The sequence below is a fragment of the Acomys russatus genome, chromosome 30 (genome assembly GCF_903995435.1).
Source record: "Acomys russatus chromosome 30, mAcoRus1.1, whole genome shotgun sequence".
Lineage (NCBI taxonomy): Eukaryota > Metazoa > Chordata > Mammalia > Rodentia > Muridae > Acomys > Acomys russatus.
This window is the reverse complement of record NC_067166.1, coordinates 40,151,659-40,174,969: the sequence shown is the minus strand read 5'-3', so window position 1 is coordinate 40,174,969 and position 23,311 is coordinate 40,151,659. Positions and strand designations below refer to the sequence as shown.

Genomic DNA, 23,311 nt, shown 5'->3' with positions numbered 1-23,311 from the left:
TCCAGGCCTCAAGTATAATTGTGTTGTACCAGAGATGAGGGCCAGGTAATTTTTGTATTGTCAGATCTGCTGGCATAATGTATGAGGCTGATTTAATGACATGTGTGCCTGGTCAGTAATGCTGATTTATCACCTCAGGTCTTAAATCTGTTTCTCATATTAAATACTCTTAGGCAGGAGGTTAGAACACAGGGCAGCCAAAGTTTCAAATTTGCACACAAAGCACCATTCTGGCATAATACTTGTAGTCTTTACCTTTGGGTATGAACAGAGAAATAAAGCAGCAAGAGTGCTGTAATAGCAGTCCTTGAGGCCCCTGGCTCGTTGACTCATTCTATGAAAATGGACAAATTGTCAGCCTCAGAGCCCTGGAACTCTAATGTGGAAATGTGTATTATGGCCTCTTTTCAGATGGTAGCAGGCTGCATTCTCTTTCCACTGTAAACACAGTGGAAATAATCTGAAGGTCTCACCACTTACTGCTTCTCCTCCTGCTAAGAGTACTCTTTACTGTAATGGAGGGAACACTTGTCTCCTCAGTGGGCAATCTTTTCATCTCCCTGGGCTGGGAGTTTGAGCTGTAGTCAGGCAAAACCATCACTAAGACACGTGAGTTTTGGTGGAAAGGGTATTGGAGATAGAGAGAGGGTGATTATATCCAGGTAGAAGCATTATTTTAATTTTCTTACTATAAAAATATTTGTAGGTGATATGGGCTGAACAGCAGTACGAAAAAGAGAGAACCAAACGTTCAGCCCAAAGAGACTCAGCATTGAATCTCTTCAATGATCCAATGTGGAATCAGCAGTGGTACTTGGTAAGTACTGAAAGGACTGGGTAGGATTGAGGCTCTTTATACTGCTACAGCTTCTGTGTTTGTATCTGTATTAGGATTTCTAGAGAATAGAACATATAGAATAAATCTATCTACATATCAATTACAGCTATCTATATCTATCTAACATATATGAGTGTGTGTGTGTGTGTGTGTGTGTCTGTGTGTGTGTAAAAGAGGTTTTATTAGAATGGCTTTGGGCCATCCAACAAGGCCTGGCTGCCTACTAATGGAAATTCCAAGAACCCAGTAATAATTCATTCCATGAGGCTGGATGTCTCCGCTGGAACTCTGTATATGCTGGAATCATTAACACCAGTGAAGAAATGGACTTGTTAAAGAGAGCAAGCAGGCAACAAGAGAACCAGCTTCCTTCTTTCATGTGGACTAGATTAAACATGTATCTTTCCACCTCAAAGATTTGGATTAAAAATGTATCTTCCCATACCAAAGATCTGGATTAGAAATGGGTCTTTCTACTTCGAATGATTTAATTAAGAAAAAAAAAGATCTATCACAGGTATGCCCAGACATTTTGGTTTTATTTAATTGAAAATGTAGTCAAGTGGACAACCAGCAATAGCTGTCACAGTATCTACTACAGATTTTGGCAGAAGGCTATGCTGTCTAAAAAGCAAGGCTGATGGAAGTTCCCTGACACAGACCTTTCATTTTGATGAATGGGTGTTTAAAATAAATCCATGTGTTAATGCTTTTTGCCTTTGTGTCTTAAGTGTATCTGGGATAAGTGCAGAAGAATCATGTATTAGAAGGAAAGAATTTCCAGAAACACCACTCATGATAGGATCGCTATGTTGGAATTTACTCTGGAGAATCCTCTATGTCAGTCATACACATCAGTCATCATAATGTGCAATCCAAACTGACAGTTCTTAAATATGCTTCGGAAAAGAATCTGAATGAGGCAAAAAGAAGAAATGCTAGAAAAGTTTTTTTTTTTTTTAACAAAAACTTAGCCTTGCAAATCATTGTTCCTTTAAGATGTTTGCTGAGCCTTGACTGGTATGTGGTCATGTTGCTGTTTGCCTTCAATGTGTTCGCTGATGTAATGTGAAGGCTCTATAGTAGGGCATAGGCTACTAATGAAAGATTTGTTGCTGGAAATAGCATAAAAGATAATTTTCACAGCCACAGACAAGGGTTTTTGTTCCTATATTAAATAAGGAAGACCATGAGTTTTTCATGTCATTCTTTTCAATTAAGCAATATTTGCTGATTACAGTAGAAGACATATGTCCATTAGCACCTGTTGTATATTAACTATTTAAGAAAAAAATCTAAGTTCCATTCTCTGTGTTGATATCACTAACTGATTTTCTCTCACAACTATCTTGTAAAGATAGAATTTCTAATTTTATCCATTTCTGAAACAGAGATACTGTCAAGATGAATAATTTATTTAAATTTCATCACCACTAGTGGCAGGGCCATAATTCATGGTCCCAGAGAACACATTCTTAACAACTATACACTAAAATTTCCTTCAACTCACATGTGGGCCCTTTTCTCTACTCTTCTGATGCAAACATGCAATCACCTAGTGACTCTTCCCAACTACTATACTTTTATCCAGAATGCTGAAAAGGTGACAACCATTTATGTACTATTTATTGTGATTATGTAATCATTGACTGCTGACTCCATCACCAGGTAACTGGTACTCATTTATGGCATGCCTCGTGTTCTTAGAAATGTGTTCATATCTGTGTTACCCTGTTGTCTGTCTAGCTCTTCTGTATAGTATTACACACTCTAAGTATCAGGAAAATTACCCAAAAGGGAAGGAAAGTATTCCCTAAATTACATAAACATAGAAAAAGGCTATTAAATTGCAGTTTTTACTGAGATTATAGTCTCCTAGCCATTCCAGGTGTTTATTTCTCCTTTAGGGGACTATTTCTACAACAACCGCAAGTGATAAGAACTCAGTGTGGCAATGAAGGCTCAGAACTTTGGCTACATGAAAACCGATATGACCAACTAAAGCTTCAGTACAAACAAAGCTTGACCTTGTAAATATAAATATGAAAAAAACACAGAAAATATGTGTAGTTAAGAGGTCAAAAATAATTCAGCTCTCATGCTTTTTCATTAGGAGAACTAGAAGAATAGCATAGATGGGTTATTGGGCTTGTACTCTCAACTTTGTGTTTTCATTTTACCCAGTTGTCTTCTTGTTTTCCAATAAATAAGGAAAAAATGGTCTCAGGTTCCAATAATAAGAAAAATAATAATTTTCCCAACACCTCTTGTTTTTCTTTACTAGCAAGACACCAGGATGACTGCAGCTCTGCCCAAGCTGGATCTTCATGTGATACCTGTTTGGCAAAGAGGCATTACAGGCAAAGGAGTTGTTATTACTGTCCTAGATGATGGCTTGGAGTGGAATCACACAGACATTTATGCCAATTATGTGAGTCTCAGCTGTCCTGTGTCTGTCACTTAGGGAACCATCTCTGCAGACATGTAGGAGGTTTCTTTCCTTGAAGGGAAGTGGCCTGCCCTAGACTCAGTCTCTGGGCCCACTATCCATCTGTATGAACTTGTTTTGTACTAGTGGGCATAAAAAGAGTTCAGTTAACTCATACCAGTAAGACCAGAAGCTTCTCTGCATTTAGAGCTGAGTAGTATTCCATAGTGTATATGTACCACAGTTTCTTTATCCATTCTTCTACTGATGGACACTTAGGCTGTTTCCATGTTCTGGCTATTATGTATAAGGCTGCTATGAACATGGTTGAGCAAATTTTCTTGTTGTGTGCTGGAGCATCTTCTGGGTATATTCCAAGGAGTGGAATAGCTGGGTCTTGAGGAAGCCCTATTCCCATTTTTCTGAGATAGCACCAGATAGATTTCCAAAGTGGCTGTACTAGTTTGCATTCCCACCAGCAATGAAAAAGTGTTCCTCTCTCCCCACATCCTTGTCAGCATGTGGTGTCACTTGAATTTTTGATCTTAGCCATTCTGATGGGTGTAAGATGGAATCTCAGAGTTGTTTTGATTTGCATTTCCCTGATGACTAAGGAGGTTGAGCATTTCTTTAAGTGTTTCCTCAGCCATTTGATATTCCTCTGTTGAGAATTCTCTGTTTAGTTCCAAGCCCCATTTCTCAATTGGGTTATTTGGTTTGGTGGTGTTTAATTTCTTGAGTTCTTAAGATATTTTGGATATTAGACATTTGTCAAATGTAGGGTTGGTGAAGATCTTTTCCCAGTCTGTAGGCTGTCGCTTTGTTTTCTTGACAGTGTCTCATGCTTTACAGAAGCTTCTCAGCCTCATGAGGTCCCATTTATTAATTGTTGACATTAAGGCCTGGGCCATTGGTGTTCTGTTCAGAAAGTTGTCTCCTGTGCCAATATGTTCCAGGCTCTTCCCCACTTTTTCTTCTAAGTGACTTAGTGTCTCTGGTTTTATGTTGAGGTCTTTAATTCACTTGGATTTGAGTTTTGTGCAAGGTGACAAATATGGGTCCAGTTGCATTTTTTTCACACATAGACCTCCAGTTAGACCAGCACCATTTGTTGAAGATGCTATCCTTTTTCCATTGAATGGATTTGGCTTCTTTGTCAAAAATCAAGTGACCATATGTGTGTGGATTCATATCTGGGTCTTCGATTCGATTCCACTGATCAACCAGTCTGTTGCTGTGCCAGTATGTGGCACTCAGAGGAAGGACAGCAGGTTACCAAGAAGAGACTTGATACCCTATGAGCTTATACAGGGGGAGGTAATCCCCCTCAGGAACAGTGATAGGGGAGGGGAATAAGGGGAAAATGGGAGGGAGGGAAGAATGAGAGGATACAAGGAATGGGATAACCATTGAGATGTAACAAGAATAAATTAATAAAAAAATTTTTAAAAAAGATTTGAAAAGAAGATGGGCAAAGAAAGATGTCTTGAATTTCCAGTAATTTTTCAGTAATTAACTTCCATGACCTTTTACTGTGCCAAAAATGCTAAGGGAATCCACCACAGAAATCAACCCACCCACACCCATCTCTGTGCATCTTGGTTATGGAACAATAATGTGTGTCGCCATATCGACAAAGCCTTGAAAGTCATTCAACTTTTCTGGCACTATTTTTTTTCCAAAACATGAGACTGCTAAGCTAGAAGCTCTGAAATTCACTAACTGGAGCTTTCTTTCAGGATGGAAAAGTCTCTGAATGAGATGACTTTTATGACACTATGTTGTTATTTTTGTTTCTTTAGGATCCAGAGGCTAGCTATGATTTTAATGATAACGATCATGATCCGTTTCCTCGATATGATCCCACAAATGAAAACAAGTGAGTAAATGTGACTATTGAAAGAATGAAGATCTGTAGAAAGCTTTTATCTTGTTCTGGAGACTTATGCTATAAATGTAGTCCAATTTTAAGTCTTGATGAATTTAAACACACTCTCCATGCCATATTTCATTGCTTTTAAAGCAGAAACAAAAATCCATTTTGATTTTCCTTTTAGTTTACAGAAGGATATTTAATTTCTTAATTCTTAAAAGTATCCTTCATAATATAATGAAATTAGCTCCTCAAGTATAACTGAGCATTTGTAGCTTTAGGAAAAATATTAGGAATATAATAGATGTAAATTTTGTGACTCTCTTTACCATTAATATTCAATACTAATCATAAAAAAGAAACATAAAAAAATAGCCATAAAAATCCCAACACCCAACAACTTTCCATTGTGGTAACAACCATGCTTTCTAATGTAGTTCTATCAGAAGGTAATGGCCAGACAGCAGACTCAGATCTTATATGAATCACATTTGCATTACTACAACAAATAAAATTAAATCAACTTGAAAAGAAAAAAGGTTTCTCTTAGCTCACAGTTTTAGAGGATTCCATCTACCATCAGTTGTCTCTGCTGCTCTTTGGACTTGTGAGGTGGCACATTACTGTGGTGGAACAAACTACGCATCTCACAGCAACAAGAAGCAACTAGAGAAGAAGAGAACAATATTTCACAATCAACTTTTTAGGATATGTCCCTAATTACACAAAATGTACCCCTTAAAAGTTCCAGTATCTTTTAATAATGGGCCAAGGGAAGAAGCAAGCCCTTGACACATGGACATATGGAGGAATTTCATATCCAAAATGTAACAAGCCTTCTTCCTTGCTCCAAGAGGTAGCTATGCCACCCCCATAGTGAGTTCTAAAGTCCCATATAGTGCTACTTAAGCTCATCCTAAAAACCCTAGATTTCTAAGTATTGCCCATCATGGGTCTTCAACATGTTGTGGAGTTAACATGCCATAAGTTCAGCAGTTAGAGTAATCTCAGAGGAAGATTTAGATTAAACCTTAGCTCTTCTACTTATAGTTGAGTCAATAAAGTACATTTGTGTGTATGGTGTGTGTGTGTGTGTGTCTTTAGATCTCAACATCTTTCAAAAAGGAATATTTTTGTATAAATATTATTATGGAGATTGCAAGATATGCATATATATTTATATATGTTTATATACCTATTTGTGGCATGGTCATTGATACAAGGAAATGTAAATAAGTGCTTACTGAAATGATTTTGATGATAAGGACGATGGTAGTGGTGTTGACAACTGTGGTCAGGGTTTCTCACTAACAACTGAGATGGACTGCATTTCATTAAGAAATAAGCATGATAAGAATGGCATAATTTGATTAGGGCAGAAGGAAAACCACATTTTGATTTTCTCAGCCAACCAACTCAGAATCTGTATTTGAAAATGAGTCAATGAGAATATTTTTCAGAACACTCATGACTATCAGCCAGGAAGATAGTTGCCCTATTATTTATCAGAAGTTTACAATAAAAAGAAATACTCAACTTCAAACACATTGCCAGACATAACGTCCTTTAAGTTTAGAAAACAAACGGCCCCATTCTGTTAGCCTGTACAGCAGCTGGAGAACTGTTAGTTCCAAGTTCCACGATCACTATCGCCATACGCCATTCCTGTCACTGCTCTTCATAATTGTTGCGTGAGGAATCATTAAGAGACGCATATCAATGCCCCTCGGCCAATTAAAAGAGGAATCACCACATAATAAGTCTTAAAATTGTAGTAACTCTTACTATTAATCTGGCATGAATCTGTATTCAGTATATCAATTGCAGATTTATTTTCTTGTCAAATAATTAGTGTGATAAGGACGCTATAGGCAAAATAAGTCGTTACCCTTTGACTTTTTAAATCAATTGTTAAAATGCCAGTTACTACCACTGTTCTTAGTTAGTAGAAGTTGTTTGTTTGTTTGTTTGTTTGTTTGGGTAACCAAACACATTTCAATTACATTTAAGGCATACTCTATGAGATGGCACCCACACCCGACCCAGCTAAAGGAGCCAAGAGCCTAAGACTAGATAGGTTATGGGCCTAGGAGAAAATCCAATAGTATTATTCTGCTAAAGGAGCATAACCATAAAATAATTCCTAATGATGCAGCCCTCATCAGAAAAGCTTCTTGCAGTAGATGGGAATCAATATTTCACCAGTATACATTGGGTATAAAGAACACTTTATTCATTGATGGTGGGTGTGCAAACTGGTACAACCACTATAGAAATTAGTGTGGAGGTTCTTCCAAAAGATGAAAATAGATCTCTTTCAAGATCAAACTATACCACTCTTGGGCACATACTCAAAGACCTCTATGTCTTACTGTGGAGTTACTTGTCCATCCATGTTTATTGATTCTTTATTCATAATAGACAGAAATTGGAAACAGCCTAAATGCTCATTACCTAGTGAATGGATAATAACAATATGGCTACATTTATACACTGGAATATTATTCAGCTGCTAAGAAAAATGAAATTTTGAAAATTTCAGGCAAATGGCTGGAGCTACAACAGTTATCCTAAGTGAGGTAATCTAGACCACAGGAGGAAAATACCGTATGCTTTCTATTAAATGTGGATATTAGCTTTTAAAATTTCAATATGTGTACTTCAACCTTAATAATTATAAAAGTTAGGTACCTCGTTAGGGAGGAACAGATATTCCAAGGAAGGGGAAATAGAATATAGTACTATGCAGAGATAAAAGTGAAGCTAGAATAAGATTAAATATGGATAGCATAGGAAGGAGAGTTAAGTAGGGAATATGAGGGGGAACACCTTAACTCTAGAGTCTTTTCGAAAAATCATAGAGAGACTTACTACTGTAGAAGCTTCCTGAATGGTATGACAGAAATTTAAAAGGAGTCACCATATAATATGGAAGAGAATACCCCAACTAGACACCTATGCCACCTAGAAAAACTTGCAGAAAAACAACCTGTATGCAAGTACAGGTTGCATATTGTTGAGTCATTGGCCAAAGGGTCACAAAATAGGCTGTTGTGCAGTATCTTTTGTGTGTTCTGATTTGTACATATTCTCTAGAAAGTTTCAGGACAGCTCCACTTGCAGATGAGATAATCCTAACTCAAAGATAAAATGTAAAAACTGGGGATTTAAAAATTACCAGCCGTTGATCTAGCTTCAGACCTTGTAAAGCCTTGGAGGTTGTATAATGTGTTCCCACAACGCGCTATCCACTCTTTTTTTTTTTTTTTTTGTAGGCTTTTTGTTATTTTTGTTGTTGAAGTCCAGGTTTGAAAAAAATTTTTTTAATTAATCTATTCATATTACATCTAGATTGTTAGCCCTTCCCCTGTTTCCTCCCATTCCTCCCTCCCTCCCACTTCCCCCCTTCTCCCCTCCCCTATGTCTGTGATTGAGGGAGACCTCCTCCCCCTATATAGGCAGTAAACTTCAAACCCCTACCAAGATCTAGCCGATGAACAGGATATTCTCCACCGTTGAGTGGAGAGTGAGATCTGACTCTCACACGAACTCTGGTGCCCCTTTTCTGACCACGTCCCCTGGATGGGAAGGCCTGGCAGCACTCAGAGGAAGGATAGCAAGTTACCAAGAAGAGACTCAATATTCTAAACGCCATCTACTCTTAGTGCTGCTTGCCTACTTAGCTTCATTCTCCATAAGTATCTGAGTGGCAGCAAGACCTACCTGCATCTTCAGGTTCAAGGCTTATAAGGAAGGGTGGTATTTTCTGCCCCCAAATCAGCATCAGTGCTTGAAAGCTGACCGAGGGGAGGTGTGGAACTGCAGAGAAAACAGGAAGCAGGTCTGTCTTTGTTGTCTCAGTAAAATTCAGCAATTTTATATTCTGTGCTGGGACAAATTACTCTGGCCAGTGCAGTACTTTTTAAAAGTAGCTGCCTAGTATAGGTACTAAAAGGTAATCCTTCTCATTTTCTTCATGTCAGCGTATCTGTCCATGGCTCCTGTAAGTCACTAGCAGGTTTTGTACCATAGCCAGGTGTTTCTGCAATGAAATGAGCTCATGGCATGAGTCACCTTAGCATTCTCATCAGCTATGGGCCTTCCCGAGTCAGGCTGGTAGAAGAAAAACATAATTATTTTCTGCAGAGTTTCAGAACCGATGCTTCAGTGATGGAAATTTGTTTGCTCTAGGGATGGATATATCCCACCAAATACTCTCAATTTACCAGTTGCTTTCTTTGGCTGATTGGGAAGCAGTCTTGCTCAGTCCTTGATCAGGTTATGAGAATGCGTCATTTCTCAGTTAGTCAGTAGGTTCCCAGAAAATCACGAACTCCTCCTAGTAACAGAAGACCTTTTGGTATCACAGCATGATGCATGGTCCCAGGCACAGAGAAGTGGTACTCCTTATACTTTACTAGAGATTAATGAGGGAGTTCCTAAAATGGAAAATGAGCAACTATTTTACCAGGACCACTTAATCCAAGGCGATTCCTATAACAGAAAGTGAGGAACAATTCCACAGCCCGTGTGTAAGGATCAGAAGACATATCTGTGACACTGTCCCTGGGTGTTGACATACTCACAATAATGTCAGCATCTACACTGGCTGGCTCTTAGTGTGTGTTCTTAGTGCTCGGCACAAACAACTCATGTGGTCTTCACAATGCTCCTATGAGGATAACGTGCTAACCAAGACCAAACCATCAGTTAGTGGCACATGCTTTGCCTCACTATCTATTTCCTTCATCTTGACAATTTAACTTCAGTAGGAAGAACACAAAGAAGAAAGGTGATAAAATGTTAATACATCTAATTATCATGACTTTATGTGAGAACACAAATGCTTATCTTTATTTCTGTTTTATAAATTTTACTCCTTTAATCTTTAGACATGGAACTAGATGTGCAGGAGAAATTGCCATGCAAGCAAATAATCGCAAGTGTGGGGTTGGAGTGGCGTACAATTCCAAAGTCGGAGGTAAGGCAGCTTTTTTCCTGTAGTTTGGTACTTTAATTAGAGACCGTGCTCACTGCTATAAAATGGGGGAGGGGGGAGAAATCCTTGGGTTCTCCATGCCAAGGGAAAAATAAGTTCCTTACAAAATTTGCTGCAGGATTTGAGTGTGACTTGCAAGCAAATCAGTGGATCTGGATTCCTGGAAGACGGATCGCTGAATATAGCCTATACACCCTTGCAGAAGAAATAGTGGAAATGTTGAATGGCATTTGAATGAAACCTAATTTTCTCTATGCACCATTTTAGGAGGGCTAGTTATTGAAATTTTGCTAAGAGAGTAGAAGGACTATGTAGAATTTAGGCAGACGTTTTGTGCTTTTTTACTTTATAGATATTATTTACTTATAAGCAAAGGATAGTTTTTAAATCTTTTTAAAAATATACGTTGTTGTTATATGAAGTAGCCAATGTTACCTTTGAAGCCACAGAAGGGAGACTTGTTAGTTGCTTTGTTCAGTGTAGTAAACTTTGATGTTAATTTGTTTTTTTTAAAACATTTGTAAACAATGCCATTACAGTAAAATCACATCAAAGTCTACCTGGTAACAGTTCAAATTTAGAAAGCAAATAAATTCATTGTAACATAGATACGTGTCTATTTCTCACTAATTAGGACACTCCTGTAGATTTTCAAGCAGTGCTGCTAATTTTTGTTGTTTGTTTGCTTGTTTGTTTGTTTGTTTGATACTACCATCTTCAAAATGCTGTTCTAATTTTAAGAAAATGAAGGCAGGTACAGATCACGTAATCAACTTGAAAAAGAATTCACCTTTTAAGTACTAACCAAGCAGCCATAGTTTGTGAAGAAAGTATCTGATGCTTAATGTTCTGGAGAATAATTGTAGTCGGGTTCTTAAGGGAACAGCCAGTGGCAGCATCAAACTAAAACATAAACCTGATCCTGGATCCACTGTACTTTTTCATCATTCCAGCCTTCGGTGGTCCAGACCCATTTTGAACAACAGCTTAATGTATTAGGCATCTGCTGTACACCAAATATCATACATACAGCACATTATAGTACCTATCCCCTGCAGTGGGCAGGGTAGATTTGGGCATCATATTTTTGGAGTTTGAATCCTGGCTTCCTGCTTTCAAGCTCTGTGGCCTTTGACAAGCAACTGCTTCTCTTAGACCTCAGTCTGTCCACCTATAAAGTTCAAGAATTACAGCACCCGTCTGAAGTAGTAGCTGTGAAGAGATGAGTTTTTGTGTGGGATAATGGCTACATATAATTCCTACATGCTGTTATCATCACATACATTTTATAGTTGATGAAAATGAGGCTTGGAGAGGCAAAATAGTTTTTTAATTATGAATGCAGCTATGAAAAATTAGAGCTGAAGCGTTTTTATTCCAAACACATTTCAAAGCATTTTGTGTTTGCTTTTGTTGTTTTCAGACAAGGTCTATAGCTCAGGCTGTCTTGAACTCACTGTGTAGCCAAGAAAGGATCTTGGATTCCAGATCCTCCTGCTTTCATCATCCAAGTTATTGAATTGCAGATACTACCTTGTTTATCAAAAACTAAAAACTACCTGACTCTCACTGATAATGTGAATTATATATTCTTCCCTTTCTATTTTATAGTAAACAGTACTGTGAAAATGTAAGACTGTGCATTACACTGAATTATTAGCCCAAAGCCTGGAATAAGCATGTATCTGTCAATCTTGTTCAAATTGCTTCTCCCTTTCTGCCTCTTGCATTCATCAGACTGATGGTGACTGACAGGGTGTTGGAAAGCACAAAGAACTCTCGCGTGATGAAAAGTGATCTCCCTCAGAAGTGAAATCTGTGGCCGTGACTTCATCCTTGAGATTATTTATAAGAAAAGAAAGCGTGTTCCTTAATAATTTTTCTCAGCAAGCATATAAAAAAATAGCCTCTGGGTTACTTTTAATCTGAGCTTGAAAACAACAGTTCCTTCCCTTTGTTAGTTCCCTATTATAGATGGGTCTTTTGTGGCTGCACAGTTTCTGCTCAAGGCTCTTCCATGACAGACTGGGCTGCAGGCATCACGATACAATAAGGAGCAGGTGTGTCAAGGGCAGGCTATTTGGTTTTACTTTTCCTTCTGAAAGCCCCCTGTCATCTGTCACTTTGTTAGAATAATAGAGGGAGAGGAGACACCTTTTAAAAATGCCTTTATTTATTTTGTACTTGTCTTTTAATTAATTAATTTATTTATTCATTTTATATCCAGATCAAAGTTCCCTCCCTCTTTTCCACCCAGCCCCACCCTCTTTCCCCTTTCCATCTCCTCTCTCCTCAAAAGGGGGGACAGCACAAACACCCATGAACATCAAGGGCATCCACTTCCACTGAGGCCAGACAAGGCAGCCCAGTTAGGGGAAATTGATTCAAGAACAGGCAACAGAGCCCATGTCAGAGACAACCTCTGCTTCTCTTGCTAGGAAACCCACATGAAGACCAAGCTGCTCATCAGTTACATGTATGTGGGAGGCCTAGGTCTGGTCCGTGTTTCAGTCTCTGTAAGGCCCCATCAATCTAAGTTAGTTGACTCTGTTGGCCTTCTTGTGGAGTTCTTGTCCCCTCTGGGATCTTCTATACGTCCCCCCAACACTTCCACAAGACTCCTCAAGTTTGCCTAATGTTTGGCTGTGGGTCTCAGCATCTGTTTTGATCCACTGATAGGTGGAGCCTCTCAGAGGACAGTTATGCTAAGTTCCTGTCTGCAAGCATAGCAGAGTATCACTAATAGTGTTAGCAGTTGACTCTCTCCTACGAGGTGGGTCTCATGTTGGGGTCCTCATCAGTTAGCCATTCCTTCGGTCTCTGCTCTATCTTTATCCCTGCACATCTTGTAGGCAGGGTAAATTTTGGGTCAAAGTTTTTGTGCATAAGTTGGTGTTCCCCCTCCTTCCACTGGAAGTCCTGCCTGGCTACCAGGAGGCCTCTTTAATCTCCGTGTTCCCCACAGCTAGGAGTCTCAGGAACCCATACCCACCCAGGAGCCTACCCATTTTCAGATCTCCAGCTTGAGAGAAATGATGCTTTTGTGACATTTCCTCTTGTGCTAGGATGCTACTTCCTTTTGATCTCAATATTACTGGGAACAGGTTTGAACCATCAACAATAGCAACAAATCACAGTTGTTTTATAGTACATAATAGTAACTGTAAAGTGCAGGCAAGAAAGTATACAGAAGTGGGAATTTGTCCCACTGGCATGTTAGGAACCACTTCACAGGTGCTAAAATGTCCAGTGGTTACTTTGGGTTTTGGTTTGGTTTGCTTTGGTTCCAGAAAGTCCTTTACGAATGTGGTTGTTAAGAGTGCTCTATTTTTCTGTGTGGGCACACTGACATTCATGTTACATTGTTGTTGTGTTTCGTCTTTGTTTTGTTAGGCATAAGAATGCTGGATGGCATTGTAACTGACGCTATTGAGGCCAGTTCAATTGGATTCAACCCTGGCCATGTGGATATTTACAGTGCAAGCTGGGGTCCTAATGATGATGGGAAAACTGTGGAGGGGCCTGGCCGACTAGCCCAGAAGGCATTTGAATATGGTGTCAAACAGGTGAGATGCTAAACACAGACTAGGGAAAGATATTATAAACTCTGTGGAAAAGGCTTTTACAACTTAAAATGCATTTAAATAAATAAATGATTCTTCAGAGGGATGAATGTTCAAAATTAAGTAATCTCCATACGTGGGTCCAACACGGCACAGAGATTCATTACTTTTAGAATATTTACATGTAAAATATTTCTTGGGACTAGGCAGGTGGCTCAGTTAAAAGTACTGGTTGCACAACATGAAAGCTTCGATTTGAGCCTCAGCATCTTGATATGAAGGCAGGAATGATGGTGCTTGCTCTTTTAATGGTGAGGCAGCAGAAACAGGCAAAGATCTCTGAAGCTCGTTGGCCAGTCACCATTTGATGAAGAGACCTTGCCTCAAATAAACAAGATGGAGTTTTAAAAAAATCTAGGTCAATAGTGCCTCAGGAATAAGTCAAGGCTTACCTCCGGACTCCATACATATACATGTATGCCTGCACACAAACAAATATGTGTGCTCATGCACACACATGTACACGTACACACAGGCACACATGCATACACAGGCACACACAGATGCACATGAACACTCACAGAGATGCACACATATACGGCTTTTGAACATATGTCTCTTTTTTCTTCAGAGGTTTGTATTAGGTAATCTACAACCTAGCCTTCTTCCGATTGCTGTGCGAATGCATTCTTGAATGCAGCAACACCCTGCACTCTACATCACACGTGTGTACCTGGGGTTCTTTCACCCTTTTTTCCCTTGAGCTGCCTGTATTGTTGGACAGATTCTAAGACCTTGAACTATGCAGGATGAGACAAAAGTAGAAGATTTGGAGAGCACCAATTGAAATATCACAGAAAGCGTGGCCTTGACGAGTTCCATTCAATCCAAGAGTCTTTTTAAATGCAGCTGCAAGGCAGATCTGAATAATGCCTGATTTTTGTCATTCTATCAGTCAGCCAGATGATTCAAGCAGAAATAGAGGAAGTTCAAAAATTTATGTATAGTGACATAGTAAAGAGAAGAGTGAAAAATTATAATGCATGTACTAAAGGCCAGGTTATGAATCTACAAATAAAGAGTAAAGGAAAAAAACCTTGCTGAATCCCACTGCAGAGAGGGCCCTGAAAAAGGATGTGGTCAGGAACACTCTCCCCCGGTCTGTATTATACAATCTGGCATTGACCCTTGAGACCCTGAAGTTAAAGACAGATTCCAACAAATTGTCTCTGACAACACTGTGCATGTATTTTCTGTCACCATTGGGGGGCTTGCTAGTAACCACAACAGCTGATAACAGATTGTTATGCATTTTGTCTTTTCTTTTAGGGAAGACAAGGGAAGGGCTCCATCTTTGTCTGGGCTTCAGGGAATGGGGGTCGCCAGGGAGATAACTGTGACTGTGATGGCTACACAGACAGCATTTACACCATCTCTATCAGCAGCGCCTCCCAGCAAGGCCTGTCGCCTTGGTATGCAGAAAAGTGTTCCTCCACACTGGCCACCTCCTACAGCAGCGGTGATTACACGGACCAGCGAATAGTAGGTTGCTTTGTTTCTGTCTCTTTGCTGAGGTAGACGAGCAAGGGACACTTTCAGAATAATCCTCTTCCCTGACCTTTGGTGGAATTGATTTGCTTCAGCTTGATGTCTCAGTTGGGGAGACTTGGGCTTACTCCTTGAAAGACTGACATATATTGGGAAGTTTCTCTCCAGGGATAAAGACACTTCTGCCAAGATGATCTTCCCTGTCATTTTTTAACTCAGCCCTGAGAAGCCACAAAACCTGTCATTACATACAGCAGACACTCCAAATGCCTTTTCTGCTTGTCTGATGCCTCCCTGGAAACAGCCTGGAAGGAGATTTCAGGGTCACAGGGTTTCATCGCCTTGTGCTTGCTGATCCTCTAATAATATGGATGTGGTCTGACTTGACCGTTAGTAAATGATGAAAGTATAGACTATACACCAATAATATCTCCAAAGAACAAATGATCTACGTGAAAAATAACAGTCTCAATCTTGCCTGGGGTGAACTCCTCAGCCTCTGGGGAAGCAGCTCAAGGAGTTATATGCTTCGCTCTCCTCCAGCCCACGCCTGCCTGTGCCTTCATTTCCATGAGTCATGAACAATTATTGGATTTCCCTTCAAGGGCATAATGATGAAGAACTGTTTGGAGGCTTTGAGAACAGAGATGGGCACTTTTAATTTAAACTTTTAAAGCCTCAAATTTAACTGTGGACATAGAATCAACTAGGTAAAAACATGTAGATCCTAATCTCAATAAAATAGCAGGTTGTGACCCAGTTAGTAATTACACTGTTTGGGAGAAGGTTGCCAGTAACCCCAATAGACTATAATAGAGTGTTATACATTCTGTCTTTTATGAGAGAGGTGTGATCTTTGACTGGTGTTCTGGGAATGGGGGCTCTGGGATATATGAACAACCCCCACTAACAAACCTAAAAACAGATCAGCAGCACTAGTGTCTGGTTTGCACAGTATTGGTGTTTACAGTTTCTCTATCTCTGTCTCTGTCTCCCTCTGTCTCTCTGGGTGTGTGTCTTTGTCTCTGTGTCTCTGTGTCTGTCTCTGTCACTCTGTCTCTCTCTGTGTCTCTGTCCCTCTCTGTCTCTGTCTCTCTCTGTCTCTGTCTCTCTCTCTGTCTCTCTCTCTCTCTCTCTCTCTCTCTCTCTCTCTCTCTCTCTCTCTGTCTCTCTCTCTGGGTCTCCCTCTGTCTCTCTCTCTGTCTCTCTCTCTCTCTCTCTGTCCCTCTCTGTCCCTCTCTGTCCCTCTCTGTCTCTCTCTCTCTGTCTGTCTCCCCCCCCCCCTTCCTACTTTAGGCAGCAGAGCTGTGTAGTCTCCATTAGAAGATGCTGGCCTTCCTCGTGTGCCCTCTGTTCAGTTACTTGAATAACAGACTGTGACATTCAAGGGTTCTTTATGGTACACATACTCGATAGCTTTAGAAGGAGACACATCATCAGACATCTGTCCATGGGTGTCAAGCCCCTGGCTGTTACTATCCAGAGCTGGCTTCAGAAAATGGCCTGTTAAGCATTTTAGAATTGCTACTGCATAGACTTCCCCTCATCTGGAACCCTTTGCACTAAATTAGGGAAGAAATTTTCACCTTTTTAGAGATTCATCCTAAGGTAAACCAGTCTTGGGAAAGACAGCTGGCGGATTCTATTTGAGACAGTTACAATAACACGCTTTTTCTTACGTAAAATTTTTCCTCAGCACAGTCTTCTCTGGGGGCTTATTTGCGTCAACAGGTACAGCCACCATAACTTGAGAAATCCAAGGATGCTAAGTGGGAAGCCAAAGGAGGTGATAATAGAACATATTATTTTTTTACACCTCCCTCCCACACATTGAAATCTCTAGCTAAAACTAGGCACTACAGTCTGGGTAGGTGTCTGGTTAGTAATCCTTTGGCCCCACTGCTTGTTCAGTCAGCAGACTGACGGGAAGTCTATGTTGTATTTCTGCTTTATCTCAGCCAGCTCTTTATTATCTGAAAGTTCGCCTGTACAGTTCCCTGCCTACAGTAATACTGTTCGCAAATACTTTCATAAAGCAGGCTCTCACTTGTGTCTCAGAATGAGTCAGGAAATATAAATCCCATTCTGCTAATGTGAAACCACATAAGGTGACCATGGTTCACATCTGATACATAGTAGCTTTATAACGTGTACCCAGAACTAAGTATAGGTTAATTTTTAAGCCTGATCAGTCCCATTCTTTTAAAGGCAGAAGACATGAACTCCTAGCTTTCCAACCAAGTCAACAGTTAAAGCAAAAAAAAAAAAAAAACTATTCTAAGTAAGCTTTGTTCAAAGGGCTCTGATCAAGATATTATATTCCTGTGTTACAGAGGCAGACAGACGTCAATCTGAAGGCCAAAGGGAATGCTGTTTGAGTTAGAGTTTCTAAATATGCCCAACCAGGCACAATGGACCTGATGATTAATGGGCTGGCATGATTCACAGTGACTTAGAAACAGTTCCTTTTTTATAGACACATTTCGTTTGGGAATCTCAGAAGAGAAAATATTCATAGTGGGAGTACTTCATGCCCAGAAAAGGCAGCTTGATGCCAGAATTATAGACAAGCTGCACAAAGAGAAGGGTGAGCTAAAATATCAGCAGATGGCAAACATCCGCTTGCTGGGGCTTGAGAGGAGGAAGCGAAGACTCGAATCTTGGGCTTCTTGGCCACAGCAGATTCATACTTTGGTCTGGTTGTCCCTACCCTGCTCCTGATGTCTCTGCCTTCTCTCCTTCCTTCCTTCCTTCCAGACGAGTGCCGACCTGCACAATGACTGCACAGAGACCCACACAGGCACCTCAGCTTCTGCACCCCTGGCTGCTGGCATTTTCGCTCTGGCCTTAGAAGCAAAGTAAGGCCCAAAAATCTGACCACCTTCATTGGGGCTGCTTCTTGCCTTGCTTTTTGAATATGTGATTATAGGAGAAATTTTGGACAACTGCAAAAATAACAACGAACTTCAGATAAATCCTGCCACTTTGAAATTATCATCGTTGATACTTCAAAATAGATTTAAAAATATACATCTTATTGCACATTATTTTCTAATATTTTATACTATATTAGAAGTATTGGCTCACATCTCAATGATCCTTGGCTTTCTAAATTTGTATTTTCCCTTAGTCCTCATCCTGAGCACCAAGACTGTCCTATCAGCCAGAATTCTGTCCAAATCGTCTCCTGGGTGTGATACTGAGAACAAGTGTGCTTTCTTCAGATAATAAAAACTTTATTCTGGATCTGATGTAACTAGATAGGACATGACCATCAAAAATAGTACCTTTAGCTTTTCGCACTATTTTGGATTATAAACAGAAATTTTGGTAAAGTCATCCAGTCATGTTGTCTATAATAAGCATTGGCATATTTTATATGTTTCTTAGGATGAACACCCAGAATTGGGAGGTCTAGCCAAAGGGAAGGAATGTTTTAATGATTCTGATCCATATTGACAAGTTGTTTCCTTGAAAGACCACAACATGCTATATCCTCACAAGGAATATATGTGTGAAAGTGACAGTTTCTAAAACACTAACACTGTTAACTTATAAAGTGTTTGTTGTGTGAAGGAAATGCCTCTTTTTTAATACTCCAGTCATTCCGGATGAAGCTCAAAATTTTATGTCTTTTGGCCAGTTGCCCTCGGTTACAGCCTCCTTATGGCCCTGGTTTTGTTTTATGATCCTAGTTCCAAAGATCCATTCATACTTTATCAGTTTGGCATTTGCCTTCCGCTTCGCTCACAAGTAATGTTAGCGTAACGAAGCTAATAAGCACACAGCTACATTTGCCAGTCTGTTTCTCTAGAGCTTCTTTCTTTAAAGAGTCTCCCAAACCAAATTTAGATTAAATTTTTTTTGCATTTTAATTGTAGGTCCTTTACCATGCTTAAGTCTTAAATCCCTCTGGCTTTTATTTTAGCATATGATGTGAAAATTGAATTGAAACAGCATTTTTTACTGCATAGTAGTTGTTCAACACTCTAACACTTAACACAAAAGGCTATTTACCCCACACCTGCTTCCAAAGCTTATGTTTTTTTTTTTTTTATTCCTGCCTTTTGATATTTGGTGACAAAAGGCTAGCCTAGCTGGAAAGGCACATAAGATCTCCCCACATATCTGGTGGACTAGACTCACTGGAAAAGATTAGAGTGTGTTGTTCTTTGTACCACGTGGAAAAGTCCTGAGTCGCTGAGCCTTTTTCCACAGGGCTCCTCAGGGCTCACTGTGTAATGAAACCAAGAATGACCCCTGTCCAAGTTTTCACCTACTGTCTACCTATTGACAAGGACTGGAGAGGTGTTTGAAGGATGGATTGATTTTTTTTTTCTCCTCTACTTAATATATGTGAGATACATATAAATATCAGAACCAGGCCAAGGCCAGGTAGTTTAGTAAACAATGCATCAGAGGTATTCAAATAGGTGTAATGTTGATTCTATGTGAGAACTAAAATCTTAAGTTGTATTTATATGTATGCAGGTGTAACTGCTTGTATAGACACTACACACTTGCAATGACTCTGAGGGTCAGAAGAGGGCGTCAGATTCCCTGGAACTGGTGTGATTGGCAATGATGAGCTGCCTGGTATGGGTGTTGGGAAACAAACTCAGGTCCTCTGCAAGAGCAGCAAGTGCTCTAAACCAATGGAGTTATCTCTCCAGCCCCAGAACTGAGATTTTAAAGTTTCTGAACCTTCATAACTTCATGGAAGGGACATTATATAAGAAGGATGTAATTTAAATAATGTTGTTTGTCCTAGTGGGCTTTATCTAAAGGAGGGGCACTTTTGTAGTGAAACACATGCCTAGTTTCCAAGTAGTCTGTGGATTTCTTTGCTTATAAATGAAGACTTACTTAAGGGGGTTTATAGGAAATTTTTCTGGGGACTGGCTTGTGGGTTCTAGAAGATTATCATAATATTCATGATTTAAAACAGTAGTTTGTGATCCTCCAGGTGAAGAGCAAAGAATTTAATTTCCAACAATTTGATACTAGTTACCAATACAATGGACTTGATCTGTCAAAACATTTATATCCATCCTAACAAAGTACGTAGTAATTATTGAGAAGTCTGTTTTCAGTTGGATGGCTTTCTACACCCTATTCAATGGTCTACATCAAGACTCTAAATCAGGAAGTCTGAATGCTGGCCTTTCTAGACAGCAATCCAAGCCATGCCCTTAGTCACTTCAGACTGAATGATTCAAGCATTCGCCATCACCTGAGGAACAGCTAGGGAGACTGAAGGATCTTTGATTGAACTTGTCAAGATGTCAAGAATGATATTCTGTGATTATCATGTTCTTACTGTGGGCCAGACACTGTGTTAACCTTTCACATACAATATTAAATCTAATCCCTATGATAGGTTTATAATATTGAAACTAGTAGTTACATTGCATTTCATAAATGAAGACATTGAAAATTAGAGGGGTTGAGAAGTGCAACCAGTGTCTCACAAAAAGAGATAAGAATTCAGGCCTGTCTGCACTATGCAGCCTCCCACAGCTCTGACTGGGAGTAGGGCATCGAATGGAAGCCAATCATGCATCCCACCAAACAGAGGAGGCAGGAAGACTGAGGCTGATGTAAAGAGCATCCAGTTCCCCCACAAAAAGATGCAGACACAGTCTACTTACTGTGCTTCTAAGAAGTTTCTGGATGAAATATCTACCAAGTAGCTCTTTCTTTCCTTGGGCGATAACACTTGAATACATAATTCCCAGGGTAGGTGATCTTCCCCGCATGTTCCCAGATCCCACTGCTAAGGCCTGGGATTCTGAAGTATCTGCCCTGGAAGCCCTGATTTAACCAGGCGTGCAAGGCATTTCAATGCTATAAGGACTTTAATTAAACTTTGAGAATCAATTGCTCCTAAGAACCATTTTCTACCGCTTCACCCAGCTGTGATTGTCAGGATGTTCAATAGGGTGCCAAATGGGAAAATTCTGGAAAGAAATGCTCTGCATAAATGTCTGTGTCACCATGATTAGTATGTATTAAGTATATCTAAGAAAGCTTGCAGATAACCATCTAGTCTCCAGAAGGAAGAACAGAAAAATTGGAGTTTGGGGTTTTTTGTTTGTTTGTTTGTTTGTTTTTGTTTTTTGTTTGGGTTTTGGTTTTGGTTTTTTGAATAAGTGTTTCTCTGTGTAGCCTTGGGTATCTTGCACTCACTTTGTAGACCAGGCAGGCCTCAACTTCACAGAGATCCACCTGCCTCAGCTTCCCAGGTGTTGGGATTACAGGTGTGCACCACCACATTTGGTTGGAGTAATTTTTAATAAGGAAAAAACTTCTCAAGTGAATCATTGGATCCAATCACACATTTGGAAATATTCAACAAACAGATGAAACTTATGCTTTAAAAAAAAAAACAATAATAAAGTCCAGGAAGCCAGAAATAAACCATCAGTGTTACACAAAGTCCTCAGGAAAACAAACCCCCACAAAATTCTTAAATTTATTTTTTTGAAAGTTTGTTAGAACTCTTATATCTGAATTCAAGTAGGTGTAGCTAGAGACTGAACCAGGTAGACCTCCAAGAATTTTCACTGTATAATTTTGTACCCAGACTTTTTTTTAATCTGTATCTCTTCTAATTAAAGAGTGTTTAATTTCAATGTTTACTTATTTTCAATAGCATTTCTCTTGTTAGTAACACAATGCAGCCTTGATATTTTTAATTATTGCAGATGCTGCTGCTCACTAATTAGCAAAGGAAGGCTGTCTAGAATCAGTTCTATTGTTAGCATCTCCTTTTCATTTATAAGCTGTGAGCACACAACTGAGGAATAATTGTTAAGAAACAAGACTTAATTTTCCTAATTGCTTGACAATGAAATTCCTTAAATATTTCCCAAAGATTACATATAAATTTGAAAACACATACAGTTATATGTAAAATAAATGTTCTTTTATAGAATGCATATTTTGAATATGACTACCTCACAATCATTCCTTATGCCTATTATTTTCCATCTTCATACTTCTAGACACCTGCAAACACTATTCAATCAAATAGTAAACTTGCCTGTTGTCTATTGGCCACCTTCATAGGATGCTTTTACTTTCAAATGGTGTCTTATTTTAAAGACCAGAATGAAACAAATATTTTAATAGTATGTTTTAGGGACAGAAGTTTTTTGCACCTTGAGAACACAACTGAGCCTCCTCACCTGGCTAATGCCTCCTGAATGCATGTTGGTCACAAAAACAAACAAACAAACGAACAATAGTAGGTACAAAGAGACATTTCTAATGTTAAACATACAGAAGATCTGACTAGTAAGACACTCTGGAGATTGTCACATCCATCCTTCTCAAACTACAGATGAGATAACTCAGGCCCAGAGAAATAAAGTATTCAGACCGGGGCCAATCCATTCATTGGAGCGTAATATTGTTTTATGAGTTCCCTATTGCTCCCTACTTTGATGCCATGAATCAAAGTAGCTGTTCATATGCTCATAATGTTCCTACCAATTCCTGTTATTTTAGTGCAATATCGAACTGTATAGGTAGAGTTGGGTATTTTGGGTATCTTCACTATTTATAAGTGTAGTGGGGGATTGTGATGGAGGCAGTCTGGGATTCACTGGGAATCACTAGACTGGACTCCTTTTCAAGCCTCCATCAGTCACTCTGGCATTTAACAGTATGTATATCTTGTGAGAATCAGGTCAGCTGCATGAGAGCAACTGGAGTCCAGTGTTGGGGCAGTCCATTAAAACAACAAGTCAAATGAAACTGTTAAGCTTTTAATCACCCAATGGACTACCTACTAATGGTTTTTTTAATTTCACTAGTCATATTGACCAGCATAGACATGGGGCTTTTATAATTTCTGGGAGAGTTGAAACAACAGTGCCAGCAGTTTTGTGAACTTTGGAATTACGTATGTACAGGTGGTTTGATAGAGAATAAGATTAGAAAAGTGCCTGCAGGGTTTCTGCCCACTTCTTCCATAGGAAATCTTGACAGAAGTACCTGAAGAAAACTTCTGGACAGGGTCTCCAAAAGAGGGATTTGGGAATAAAGGCGCTCACGC

The 23,311-nt window shown here is 39.4% G+C and overlaps 1 protein-coding gene across 1 annotated transcript in view; it reads left to right on the top strand.

Annotated features, from left to right (window-relative positions):
- Pcsk1 (proprotein convertase subtilisin/kexin type 1) overlaps nucleotides 1-23,311 on the top strand; it is a 40,739-nt gene that overhangs the window by 6,572 nt on the left and 10,856 nt on the right. Inside the window, exons 3-9 of the mRNA XM_051172483.1 lie at nucleotides 707-817; nucleotides 3,123-3,269; nucleotides 5,069-5,145; nucleotides 10,032-10,120; nucleotides 13,532-13,704; nucleotides 15,031-15,243; nucleotides 18,007-18,107. Coding sequence (XP_051028440.1) covers nucleotides 707-817; nucleotides 3,123-3,269; nucleotides 5,069-5,145; nucleotides 10,032-10,120; nucleotides 13,532-13,704; nucleotides 15,031-15,243; nucleotides 18,007-18,107 — 911 coding nt within the window. The remainder of the gene's footprint in view (nucleotides 1-706; nucleotides 818-3,122; nucleotides 3,270-5,068; nucleotides 5,146-10,031; nucleotides 10,121-13,531; nucleotides 13,705-15,030; nucleotides 15,244-18,006; nucleotides 18,108-23,311) is intronic.